At 44.1% G+C, this 13,606-nt stretch overlaps 1 protein-coding gene across 7 annotated transcripts in view; it reads left to right on the forward strand.

Moving 5' to 3' along the window:
- The window catches only part of MLPH (melanophilin), a 368,118-nt gene that overhangs the window by 288,701 nt on the left and 65,811 nt on the right, over positions 1-13,606 (forward strand). For 6 of the 7 annotated variants that reach the window (XM_069225566.1, XM_069225568.1, XM_069225569.1 and 3 more), the window contains one exon: positions 3,958-4,149. The exons of the other annotated variant lie outside the window; for it this stretch is intronic. In XM_069225566.1, the coding sequence (XP_069081667.1) occupies positions 3,958-4,149 (192 nt within the window). The remainder of the gene's footprint in view (positions 1-3,957; positions 4,150-13,606) is intronic. 7 annotated transcript variants of the gene reach the window in all.

The following is a 13,606-nucleotide window of genomic DNA, read 5'->3' on the forward strand; positions in this document are numbered from 1 at the left end:
GGGTGTTTTCCTGGTTTTGTATGAAAGCTTTCCCTTGTCAGTGTAGCAGATTCCAAGGACTCCCCAATAGGTTCTGTATTGGCAGGTGTAGGGAATCCATCTTTTTTATGTGGCAATTTTGGATTTGTCACCTTTTGATGGGCCCTATATATTTTTGCTTTAGACCTCCGTGCACTTTTCCCTGCTAACAAGTAGTAAAGTGCCTGTACCTCTCCTTTAAATAAGGGGTGAATTGGCATACTCCTATTTGGTATATTTAACTTTCCTGTAAGTCCCTACTATATGGCACAAAATGTACCCAGGGCCTGAAAGCTAAATGTCACTAGTGTACTGCAGCACCAATTGTCCTCAGGCCTATTGGCACCAGGCATTTAATTGTAGCCTGACTGTAACAGTGAAAACAACTGCAGTTCGACCTCTGAAAGTAAACTCTTTTGAGAGGTCTAATCCTCCGTTTTAAATAATAATAAATTACCCATATGTATGCCTTGTAGCTCACATGGCAGGGGGCATGGCATTTAAAGTAGCACATGGAAAAATTTAATATTAACATGCTGTTACAGTGGCTAGAATCCAAAGGATATTTTTTACTTAATAAACAGAAACAGTGCTTGATGCAAAGAGGTTGGCACATCCAGTCCAATGGGTATAGATAACTGAAGGGAGAGATATGAAGGCCTTTATGAAGACGTGAAGGATGGGTGCCGACTTAGTTGTAACATCCAACCACTAAGGATGTTGATGATTACTAACTGGAGGACCAGTCAGAAATAAATATAGCTTAGAAGTCCCAAGGCACACCAAAGGTTATCAAAGAGCTGTACTTTTGACTCATTGTTTCTTCAAAAAGAATAAACCTTCATAAACTCTAATATCGTGCCTTTGGACTTTGTTTATATTGTTCCACTTGGATAAACACTCTTTGGATAACCTTTGGTGTGCCTTGGTACTTCTAAGCAATATTTTTCACTATGGCAGGCCTATGTAGAAAATCACAGTGCAGATTAAAATCCAAGCACTGTTTCTCAGGAATGGGAATAGCTAGAAAAGTAATCAAACAACTGTTTTAATAGTGATTAAAAATCCAATTCAGTGATGAAGCCCTTTTTTTAATAAATATTATGTAACATAAACTTTTACATAGTTACTTTTTCCCTACCTGAAGTTCCTGGCGGCTAATTTGCATATGTTCTCCAACTTTTCCCTGCCAGTGATTAGCATATGAATAGGTGTGAAAAGGATTTGAAATGCCTCACAATACTAAACCATCTCTGCCCTGAATGGGCAGAGATGACTCCTCTGAACCTCATAGAATATGCACAGTGGGGGCTGTGGACATCTTTTTGACACTCCACTGTCAAATCCTGCTAAAAGCTCAAATCTTGCTTGACAGATCTGCTGAATTGTACATGTAACTCTTGGGGCACATTTGAAATGAAGGGGACAGGATGCCATGGCAATTCATGTGTATCCTCTGGCTGGTTTCTAAAGAATCATGATTGTATCCTTCCAGACTTCTGTCTCTGGGTTTATTGTGAGTACATTTGCTACCCCAAACTAGATTTTAGTTTTAAATATGGAAGGGCACTAGGATTACCACAGTATATTCTCCACACATCTGCCAGTCCTCAAAGCCCATGTTTAGTGTGGCCGAAGACTTTCGCCATCTTGAAAATGCCCAAAGTAGATAGGATTGGCCCGGTGAACTTTTACCCCATTTCTTAGGTTGTGCCCAGGAGTCACTCTCACCCATTAACTTGTCCCAGGCATAACTGTGGCTTCTCCAATCACCCAGTTCAGAATATTGCTGGACCTGAGGAAGAACAGAGGAGTACTGGACCTGCTGCCTTTGACCTGAGCGGAGCCCTAAAGCACTGGACCTGTTCCTTCTTATACCTAGGGCATGGAAGTGCACTCCAAGGGTCATACAGCTCAGCTCCTATTCAAGCACAGGAATACAACAAGCTGCAAGAGGCTTTTCCTGCAACTGCCAAGCTGACCAGTAGCAACAGACCCTGGACTGGATCCTGCTGCTGGCTACTGCATAACATCTTGTGTGTCTCTAAGTGCTTTCCCTGATGTCCCAGGGGGGCTTGAGAAATGTACTCCTGTGGTGGATGGGGAATTAAACGTCTGAGTCAGAGGGTAAAATCCTTGACCAAGACGATCCTGCTAGGTGTACTCGACCTGAGTAAGAATCAGTATTGGGCCCAATATTCCCCAGACTTGGACCCTTGCAATAGTGGAGTCTATTACAATATTGAAAACACACATCATTATCCCTACATACTAGATGTAAACACATTTTGAATATGGACCAGTCTGCCTGTGCACTTTAAGTGACCTGGCCAAAGAGGACATGAAAAAGCTGAAACTGGATCATAAATTCAAAGCTCTTCCGAACAGGCGCCCCTAAATATGTTTGTCCAAGGCCCCCAAAATCCTTAAGATGTCCCTTAGTGGAGTACCTCTCAAGATTTTCATGCTTGACAGGAAGAGTCCCCAACTACTGTGGCCGTCCACTTGCTTGTCCTTTCTTATTCACCCTGGTAGCAACGCACCTATCTACCCTCACGGCCATTTGCTTGGTGCTTGTGCCCTAGGCGTCACCAAGGTACTCATAAATATTGAGAGTACTAGTCCCAAAAGGTGTTTTGATAATAATTCATCATACATCAAAGCTTGCCACTTTTTCCCAAACCACCTGATCAGTGCTTGTCTTCTTCCATTCTTCTGCCCCTTTCTTCTGTCTTTCACCCACGCCCAGTTTCATTATCACTTACGTTGCTCTGAGAGGTGAATAGACTGAGGGTTTGCAAGGATGTGTGAAACCTCACGAGCTACTTGAGTAGGGACGATTTTTAGTGCCACAGTCCTTAACACTTTAACTCTAGCCAATAATCCTTGCGTTCTCCTCTTTCTTCTCTATGTGCTCCTTAACCCTTGCTCGTCCACTGTCTCATCTTCCATCAGAACCACCTTCTCCACCAGACCTCCATCACGTTGATCTATAAAGAGGTGGCCACTAGGGACAGAGAAAAGGGACTGCACAGAACAGGGATAGCTTACTATGTGAGACTATCAATACAATCAACAGTTGGGTCAGTCTCAGTATATCCTCTTCCCTCACCCTCGCCTAGATGCCCTGATACCTCAGCAGAGACCCTAGCAGTGCAGGCCTTAGACCGGTTGTTCTTAGTTTGCTTTATTTGAATTTCCCCTTCAGAGCCTCAAAACTCATGGCCACCAGCCTGTCCTCATCGGTTTCTCCTACTAGATCTATTCTTCCTGTAAGAGGTATTGAAGGGTGTTCTTCATTGCCCAATAATAATCTGTTCTCAGAGGCCCACATTTAGCGAGCGCCAGTGCCTGCCAGTGTCATGCTGCTCAGATGGTCAGGGGCTTTTCTGTCAGTGGTCTTCTCCTCTGGAGCACCCTGTTCAGGACCACTTGTGCGCCTGCAGGGATTGGGGGGAGAGGCAGAGATCCATGAGCATCCAACATCCATTTTGCCTAAGGGGTGATCTTCTCAGCTAGTGAAACACAAATCGGCAGCGAGGTAGCATGGCTTCCTGATGCACTGGCAGAAAGGAAGTTCTGGGGATGCTTAGCACAATCACTCCTCCTAGAGATAGTGCTCGCCCCCACCACCAGCACGGAGTGTACTAATGGTGCCCAAAGGTACACGCCTGAGACAGACTAATGGGAGCTCTTCACTTGTCATGAAACACTCTCTTTTGTGTGAACAGCTAACGGCGCCAGATCAAAGTGGTACTCAAGGACAGTGTCCATTGTAGGAACCAAGCCTAGTATGCAGGCGCCAAGGGCTCCATTAATGCCATATCCTCTTGAACACCTCCTTACCCCCGGTTTCGTCGCTTTGTCGCGCTCGCTGCCTTCATCTGTAGTGTGTGTTTATTGAAGTAACCTCTCTCCGGCTTTCTCTCGCGTTCGTAGAGGTCAGCGGCCCGGGCGCTGTGTGACATCACTGCCAAGGCCATGAGGGTCCTCTGTGCCAGCGAGAGAGCCGCATGCGAGTCCCTGGGCGTGGACAGCCACCACCCCCCAACTCCTGCCCTCGTCCCCCTGACGTGGACGTCGAAGGACATCGAAGAGGCGGAAGACGTTTTCCAGAACCTCGAAGAACGTGTAAGAGCCTCGCATTAGGCAAGCACGCACGGGCACAGAGGGGGGAACAGGGTTGTAAGCAAGACTCGGAGCCACATCATCGTCATTCATCATGCCTCCACCATTTTAGCATGCTGCAAGCTGCATGTTACATGTTAACCATCACCAGATCCAGGCAGACTCAGTTCTGCCTCTTACAGGCTGTGTGATATTTCGCAGGGCATCGTAGGTCATGTACTGTATAGACGTTAGGTGTGTACAAACCGTTACCGAGTTAGTGCTCTATAAAGTGTGAAACGTGTCCACCTGCGTAAACATGCTTTAAGTTTGAAAGTTTTTTTTAGCACTACAGACTGGTCAGGTGTCACGTTTAATTTGTGCATGCCAGACTTTCAGCATCATGAATAGACAGAATTTCATATACCTGACTACAGTCAACATCGCAAAAATGCTTGCACTTTTGTGTATTATCACTAAGGAATAAGTAAACTTCACAGCTTTTTGTGGGTGTACAACTTGCAACTCCACAAGTAAAGTACAATACACCACACACCTTTATAATATTCGGAAGTGCTAGAAATATCAAACAGCTAAATATGTATGCCATACTACATTCATTCATGCAACAAAGTAAAGTGGCCTCATGTTGGTAAGTTAGATATTTGGAGTTGTCTAGTAACGATGGGGTTAATGATCAGTGTCAATTTATTTTCTTTTGTGCTCTATAGCGATCTTATAACCTAACACAGGTGGATAGATTTGTGGTGAGTCGAAAATTAGCTCCTTGAAACTACCAGTAGTATTTTTGGTTGAGAGCTTGTGAGGCTCGTTATTTGGACTCCCTGTCATTACCTGATGGTGTCGAAAATGGCACCAACCTTTTCCTGTGAGCCACGTGGTGAAAACAGTATCATACACTGCTGTCAAATGCCCTTTTCGGTGCTTGACTTTCACGGAGATACGAGTATATGCCTAAATTCATACGAGGGGTGGCTTGGATTTTAAACCGTCAATCCAATATATTTACCCAATTAAATAGGACCAGATGTATACAAAAGCGATATCACATTATTATGTGAAAGCAGGATACACATCGAGACGGCTCAACGTAGCCAGTACTCGTAACTTAACTTAAGTCAGTAAATAATTACTTGTTGGCGTTTCTGAATTTCAGCACCAAAGACAGCACTGAGGCCTTCCCACAAACATTTTTGTGCACCTAAATTTAACATATGTGAGCGAAAACAGGAAAATGCACTTCGAAACTACACATGCTGAATCGGGTTACAGCTGGGAAAAAGGAACTTTACACAGGGCAGCCTTTCAAAATGCAGAGACCAACCACAAACCCATAAATCTGTAATGTTCTTAAGAGCTAGCTTATCGGCTGGAAGCGTATACAACTATTCGCCGTTCCAGGCTGGGGTGAGCGCCTTTGCTGGGTAGACCAAAGAAGGGACGAGAATGTCTCTATATTTTATGGGAGTGTTTGTTATCCAGGGCTTCCCCATGGGAAGAAATACAAAATAAAAAAGTTACCTATGCAGCTGCCCCTTCCTACGTTTGTAGATTTTTTCCACTGTATTTTGCGCATTGACTGACTTTGGTCCTTATTCTTTATATCTGATTCATATAACAAATCCATAAAAAGAGACACACAGTACAATAGTTAAATACATCATAAAAATCAATAAATAATTTCACTAAGATCACGGTAAATAAAAACATTTAAAAGTATTTGATGAAAAGGTAGCATTAAAAATAGATTCAAAACATAACTATGCGAAACTCAGGCCACTAACACCTATTTTGGGATCTGACCACCCCAGCCAGAAAGGCGGCAACATTATTACAGATCACAGGAGACTGCAACATTTGTAGGTACATCAAAGCAAGCTTTGCCTGATTAAAACCTTTCCCTCTTAAAAAGGGCAGCATGTACCCCTGTCAAATGACCACAAAAACAAAACAAAAAGGGCATCGTGCCCTAAGTAGAACAATTATTTCAGGAACAAGGCGTGTAATTATCCCCTTTGGGCATCTGCTAGGAGCCAATGTAAGAGATTTAGTCTAAACTGTGTTAAAAAAACGGTGCTGAGCCATATTCACAGTGCAAAGATAAGGCTCCAATCCAGGTTCCGTCTTCAAAACCATGTGAGCTCTGATAGCAATTTTTGCATCTCCTTGAACTCCCTCTCACTTTTAGCTAGAGCCATAAAATGCTGCTTTATCTAAGACACATCTTTACTCTTAATCTGCTTGGGGGCTGCAAAGAGAATTAGACAGCCTTACTTTGTTAGCAAACCCTTAATATAGCACAGCCACGTAATACCAAGAGCATTATCTAGGGCGAGGAAATCTCTTACAATGGCCAGATCTAGCTCCAGTTCAGAGTTTGACAAAAGTTTAAGCCAGCTCACTACTGGTGCAAGGGCCAATTTGTCAGAAATATAATCCAGGCTCAGTTCATCTTGGGCAACAAAGGTGGAGGCTGACGGTGGGAGGCAGAGAAACCTTCCTATAAAGGCATTCTCCACTCTTTGTATCTCACCACAGTCCTTGTACTCCCAAAGCTCATTGCCATAGGACACAATCACTAGACACTTGGCAGAGTACACTTTAAAAATAGCTGGTACCGGCCTAACCTCTGACCTAGAAGCAAAATCGAAGAGCGAAGACACTGCCCTGGCATCACATTTCTCTTTGCCTTTTTCTGTGGTGCCCAAGAGCCTCTCTCATCAAAAATAACCCATAAATAAGGAAAAGTCGAGACTCTTGTCACCTCCTCCCCCTTGTCAGAAATTATTTTGCTTACTCTAATTCCCAATGGCCATAATTTGGGACTTCGAATAGTTTACGTCCATATCCAAGGAGGACACGAAATCAATAAAAGAGTTAAGAAGGTTTTGAAGACCCCCTACAGTTATTGCCAATAAAACAGTGTCATCCGCATACACTAAAGCTGATATCATTCTCAACCCCACCGATGCACAGCCTTGGAAGCAGAATTTAGCACTAGGGACATATTATTAATATATAAAGTAAACAATAAAGGGGGGAAAAATACAACCCTGCCTTACCCCATTGCCAATCTTGATAGGTGCCCTTAAGGGCTCTTCATAATTATATCTGACTCTCTCGTAAGGTCCTGGCGAAGATCATGTGAAAAATTAATAATACTAAGATCCCAACCCATATCAGTGAGCATGGACCATAACTTAGCTCTGTTTACATGGTCAAACTCAGAAGACAAATCCATAAAAGCCAGGTGTAACCTCTCATTTTTGGCAACTGTATATTTACGAATTAAAAGATGCAAATTAAGCTATTGGTCTAGGGTCACCCTGTCCCGCCTGAACCCATATTGAACACATGAGATGACATTCTTTTCGTCTAACCAATGTGTTAATCTTGCCAGGATCACCCTACCCAGAACCTTAACTGAAGAGTCAATAAGCAGGAATGGTCTATAGCACTTAGGATCTGACCTTGCCTCTTTTTTAAACGCTGGAATGATAATAGAGCATTGCCAAGACAAGAAAGGACCTACTCACCAAGCTGTGTTAAAAACACAAATTAGGACTTTAACCCATAGATCAGCTTCCTGCAAAATAAGTCTGAAGGTACCCCATCCTGACCAGGGACCTTGTTCTTTGACATAGCAACAACAGCAGCCTCAATACCTTCTTCTGTGAACCAAGTAGGGGAATCCCCCCAACACCTAACCACCTACACAGGAGTCAAACACACCACAGAACTAACATAGATTGCTGAAAAATGCTTAATCCAGTCAAGAGCCGAAATGGAAAAATTTATTATCCTGTTCGACTCACCAGAAAAGAAAGGGTGGATAATAATTTCCCAAAATGAGGCACTATTATTCAAAATATGAGGTTTCATCAAATCCTTTCAGGCTTGTTCGCTAATTTCTTTTTTACTGGTTGGAATGGCTAGTTTGTAGATCTTCCTGCAATGAACAATTTGAGTCCTATCTCTGGGATCATCTTTAAGCACCACTATCAAGTTGTGAAGGGCCTTATAACATTCGGAGTTAAACCACCTTTCACCTGACATTTGGCCCTGTCTATTGGTTATCCTAAGCGTTCTATCAGTCTGCTCACAGATCCTACTAAAGTCCTCAAGAAGCATTCTGTCATCCCCGGAATCACTCAAACAGGCTTCAATATCTTGCTCAATTAAATTATACAATGTGCCTAAAAAGACATCATGATACACACGACTCCATTTTAGCCTCCTTCCTTGCTCATGTGGGGTAATTTCCTTATTTGAGGGACTTGTCTCCACTGGCCTAACTTCTCGAGAGCCCGGCTCCACATGAAAGTTCAGTGGGTTATGGTTGCTAAATGTCGACCAACGAACTTCATAACTGTGGACGAACCTAACCAAAAAGACAGATACCAAAATATAATCAATGGTTGTGTTGGCCCCACAGCCTTTAATAATTGGGGCTAAAGGCCCTTCTATTCCCGCCCCAACATATATCAAGTTAAAATCAGCAAGTACCTCATCCAAAGGACTACCTTTACAAGAATGTTCGAAGTGACTTCCCTGCTCTATATCACCATCTTCTACGTATTTGATTCTATGGCAATTCAAGGAGCAAAGATGCAGGATGAAGTCTCCCATAAGGATAAAAACATGGGCCTTTACATTTCTCTCCAACGGACGGAAGGGCTGTGCATAGGGTACCTAAATGTTTACTAGGGGATTCCCGCTCATAAGAATTGTAAAAATGTAACAGAAAAATACTCGGCCAACCCTCAAAGTCTATTCTAACCACTAACAAGTGCTTGGAGTTATACACTACATGAGAAAGAAGACACTTTAAATTAAGAGATATCAAGAAGAGCAGGACTCCCTCGCCCTGCCCATCCAAGCCAACACAGCTGGGACCAAAAAGGTGACAAATCAATCTAAAAATAAATGAGTCTCTGTTTCCCATGTCTCCTGCAAGCCCACAATGTAAAAATCCTTAATTTTCCTTAACTACACTTTATCCTGTTTCTTTTTACCGAGTCACATTCCAGCTACAGAAACTTAATGGTGATAGTTGCTTACTCAACTCAACAGCTCAGCCTGGGAAGTGACCCCTTGCATTTAGGGACCACACAGAAACATACTCTATCCTGCCCCTCTATCTCCCCCAAAGTCTGATATCCATTCCTCAGCTCCAGTGGAAGTGGAGAGCACCTTTTGCAGACAGCCAAATAACCCTGTGTAATGATAAGTATTGCTATGGAGCCTTAGCGGTAAGGCACCATCTGGGGGTAAAAGAATCCAAGGGGGAAGACTTTGACATCAGCCCCCCCCGCCCCTCTCTTGGAGCAATATCGGGAGATCAACTGCCCGGCTGTATCCACTTGTTTAAAGTTCACTACTACACAATCACTGTCAAGCAGTTTTTTCCCTGGTGCCTAGCCACCCCATTTTTCTGACCATAATGATATTATCCCAGTCTCGATCAAGCAGTCCCCAATCCTTGAGCACCACTGTCTGACTTTCCGTATAAGTTCATCTGTGGGTTTATTCGCCCCTACCCTCAGAGGAGGAACGTTCACCAAAATGGCCACAAAGGGAGTCGAAGCCTGAGGAAGTTGCAACCTGGAAAAAGGGGCCCGATGTGGGTTATGAACCAAGCTAGCAGAGACTCCCTTTTCACGGCCATGACCACAGACAACCCCTGCTGCAAAGGATGCTGCCGTGAAGTGCTGGTCCTGCGAAAAAGGCTGTCCAACAGACTTCTGTGCACCACATCCATCGCTCTCTCAACTGTTTCCCAATTCAACTCCAGCAACTTGAGTAGTGGGGTTGACTAAACCTCCATGCTTATCCAACTGCCTCCCTAAGGTAGTCACCCAAAGTCATCATTTGTGCAGTAGAGTGAGTACCCCCGAAGGGGTTTACAACATCATGTTGCAGAACATTCCTTCTAGACGCCCCAGCATGTAGATGGCACAAAGAGTTTAAATGAGTCTCAATTTGATCCAGGCGTGCTCTAATGGGTGCCTGGTGGGCTTCTATAATCAACTCCAGCACTTAGCTACAATCTCCATATCTATCATCCCGTAGGCGGGAGTGACTGCTCCTTTACCACAGCTGCCGCTCCCTGTGACCTTGACCCAATACAGTGCGGCCCTGTTTTTTTCCCTTTTGGCAGCCAGTTCCACCGGAGATGGAGGATTCGCATCCCAAGACAGGCTCTTGTCACCTACCAGGGGGCTACTCCACTTGATGGTGCCATATCACAACCAGCTGTTAAGACCACCTTTTCCCCCTTCCTTAACTCCATGGCAGCCATATTGACGGAGCCCACGCATTCTTCACCACTCCTGGCCTCCCGACCTGGCCCAGGGACAGCCTCCTTTCAGTTAGGTCAATTTCATTCATCGAAAACCTGATAACCTGCTTTAGAATGGTGTCAATGCTGGTAAGCTTGCGTAGGACAGCTGGGGAACCTACCACCTTACGTTTACCCTTAATGGCTTAAAAAAACAGGAACTCACCAAATTTTTTTATAGTACCGGTGTCAGAGGAGGGGCCCAGCCCTGTACAGGCATGGACGGGCGCAGACAGGCCAAAGATTTTCCTTTATGCACCTCCGGGCACGTGTGATACCAGGAAGCAGCAGCCCTGCCGCGTGAGCTGCTGGAAATGCAGTCCTGGCCCCCCAACCAAATGTCCCGCGCAGCGGGGCCAAAGACTTTCCTTTATGTGCCCCAGGGCACGTGTGATACCAGGACTTGGCCCTCCTGCCACGTGAGGGGCCAGGAAATGCAGTCCTGGACCCACCCTCGGCCTGTAACTAAGCGTCCCCTTCTATGACTGTCACATAGTTCCATGGATGCTTGCATGACTCCTCTGACCCCCCCCCCCAAAGTGAAACATCTAACTATAAACACAGGGACAAACCTGAAGGAGACGATTGCGTATATATTGACAATAATTCTGATGCAAAATCTGTATCGGAGCTAATTACGTATATATTGACTACAATTTTGATGCACAAACAGTATTGGAAATATGTCTACTTTGGAAAGAAACAAACAAAAGTTTTCAGAGTAAAATATGGGTTTTATATGCAAATTTAAATATATACTTACTGTAAAGCCCGGAGACCTAAGCAGGATATCAATACAAAGAAAATACAGGCACTGCAGTACTTTTATTTCAGTACAGTTTATTCATCATACAAGTGCAGGAGTAGTAAAGTACATCAGAGTACACAATTCATTCCACAGCAAACAGACTGCATAGTGCTGAGATATGCATTATATGTTTGAGGGCGGTAGGTGTTACTCTACAAAAGAGGAGAGCCTGGTCCAGGATTCTTATCTCATTTTAAATGGGTCAGAATATGAATGGCATGACAAAGAGGACATGAGACCTACACTCAGTGGAAGTCACAGGAATCCCTACCTGCTTACTAGGGATCTTGGGATGTGGCTGGCCGTTTTCCTCCAGGGGAGGAAAGGTCAGAGCCTCGACTGACCTGACCAGCCAACAAACTACCCACCAGGGCCTACATTATCCCATATGTTTTCACATAATGCCAGTAGATGGAGAAATATAGTTGGTGTTTCTTGAAGTATAATGAACAGTCTCCTGAGAAAGCCATTTTCTTTTAAATAATATTTACTAGAAATTGGTATAGGGCAAGCCTTTTTGCTGCTTTGCCCTATGCTACAGTTTGAAAGGGCAGGAATGCACCGTATTTACAAGATACAGTGCATTCCTGTCCTTTCAGCCTGCTCCGGCACACAATTTGGTGCTGGGCGCCAATGCAAACACCCTTGCGCCTGCGTTGTTGGCAGGATTTTTATTGGGCAGGAAGGGGCACTTTCCTGCACAGAAACAATCCAAGGAGGCGTTTTCCTCTTTCTATGTGTGCTCCGTGATGCAGTACACATAGAAAGAGGAAAAAAGAGAGAAGAAATAAAGATATTTCTCCTTGTTGTGTCTCCCCTGGGGAAGCATACGTTTGTGATGCATTGTAAATCTGTGAATGCATCAAAACCTATGAGTGTTGCATGGGAAAACCCACTGCAACACCCATTGAACCCCCTTTGACGCAGTGTAAGGCAATGCAGCAACTTGCGCTGCATTGCCTTACACCATATCTGCGAGGCCATGAAGAGCCACGCTAAGTGGTTTTGCATGGCATACAGCGGCGACGCTGGGGGAGCGACAACTGAATTAGAATCCCCCATGCCAGGCAACTATTAGCAGGAGTGGCACCACTGTAATGAGCCCTGAGCAGGTAGGAATCAGCTAGAATAGAGATCTAAGTAGACAAAAGGAAGGGAAGGAAGATATCGTGCCTGCTAGAGAGTGTTCTGCTAGAGAGTCTGCAGGACTGAGGGCGAAATTAGTATAGTAACGACAACCGGACTTATCTGGGTGCCCTGGGGGTCAGACAATCCGGATGAGGAAGGCTTCCCTTTAAATGAGGAATGAAGGCAGTAAGAGTGCAGCGTGGTCCCATTCGCCAGGAGAAACCCAAGTACGATGTACCTCAGCAAATGTAATTACCTACCCTACACAGTGCCAACAAAGTTAAAGTTTAGTTTTTAATTTTTGTACAGCACATGTTAAGTCTGTTATGTAGTCATAAAACAAAATAGTTGTACAACACTCACATATGGAGGTAAAGCAGACAAATAGAGTTGGTACACTTACCTTGCAGTAGTTTTCTCTAGAATCACAGACTAAATGAATAACGAGAAGAAAAACCTTAAAACTGAGGAAAATTAGGTATGCTGCTAACAATGCTAAAGGTGTACACAGTAAGAACTAAACTATGCCATAATTTGTTTTGTATCTGTAAGACAGCAATTGGTTTATAAAAATATATTTTAAAAAAAACAAAATAAAGAGCCCTGAGCAGGTGTGGCAAGAGGAGAACCCGCTCTGATGAAGTAAGTCCGGGACTGGGTGGGCCTTATCAGTGGAGGCTTGGGGATTAGCAGCCACAGCAGCATGTCCCCTTTCCGGAGTTGAAAAAATCAGTTTTGGGCTCAGATGCTAAATGTTTGTCTATGTAACTGATGGAAGGTGGCAGTATGTAACTGCGTGAGCTCGGAGAGTACGGAGCAATGTGGAACTGATGAGTATTCCATTTAAAACGATATCGCTGGCACCACAACAGGATGATATGATTGTATGGTGTGATTTGTTGCAATAAACTTAGGAGTATGACGAATGGTGCTAGAAAAACTATAAAATTGTGAAAATGACAAAAACACCATTTCAGCCAAGTCTGTGCTCACTGAAAATCAGGCAAAAAGAACAGAGGCTTCAGGGGGCATGATTGAAAAAGCATGAACATATAAAATGTATGTCTTCTCTGAGATAAGACTAAAGGAGAGTGGATGGGTGTGTAATTCTTTCAAGGGCAACCTAGTTGATTTCCCGTGTAGTATCTTTAACCTGCTGCACACACGCAAGTAAAGGCTGGCAG

Source organism: Pleurodeles waltl, chromosome 3_1 (assembly GCF_031143425.1).
Source record: "Pleurodeles waltl isolate 20211129_DDA chromosome 3_1, aPleWal1.hap1.20221129, whole genome shotgun sequence".
Taxonomy (NCBI): Eukaryota; Metazoa; Chordata; class Amphibia; order Caudata; family Salamandridae; genus Pleurodeles; species Pleurodeles waltl.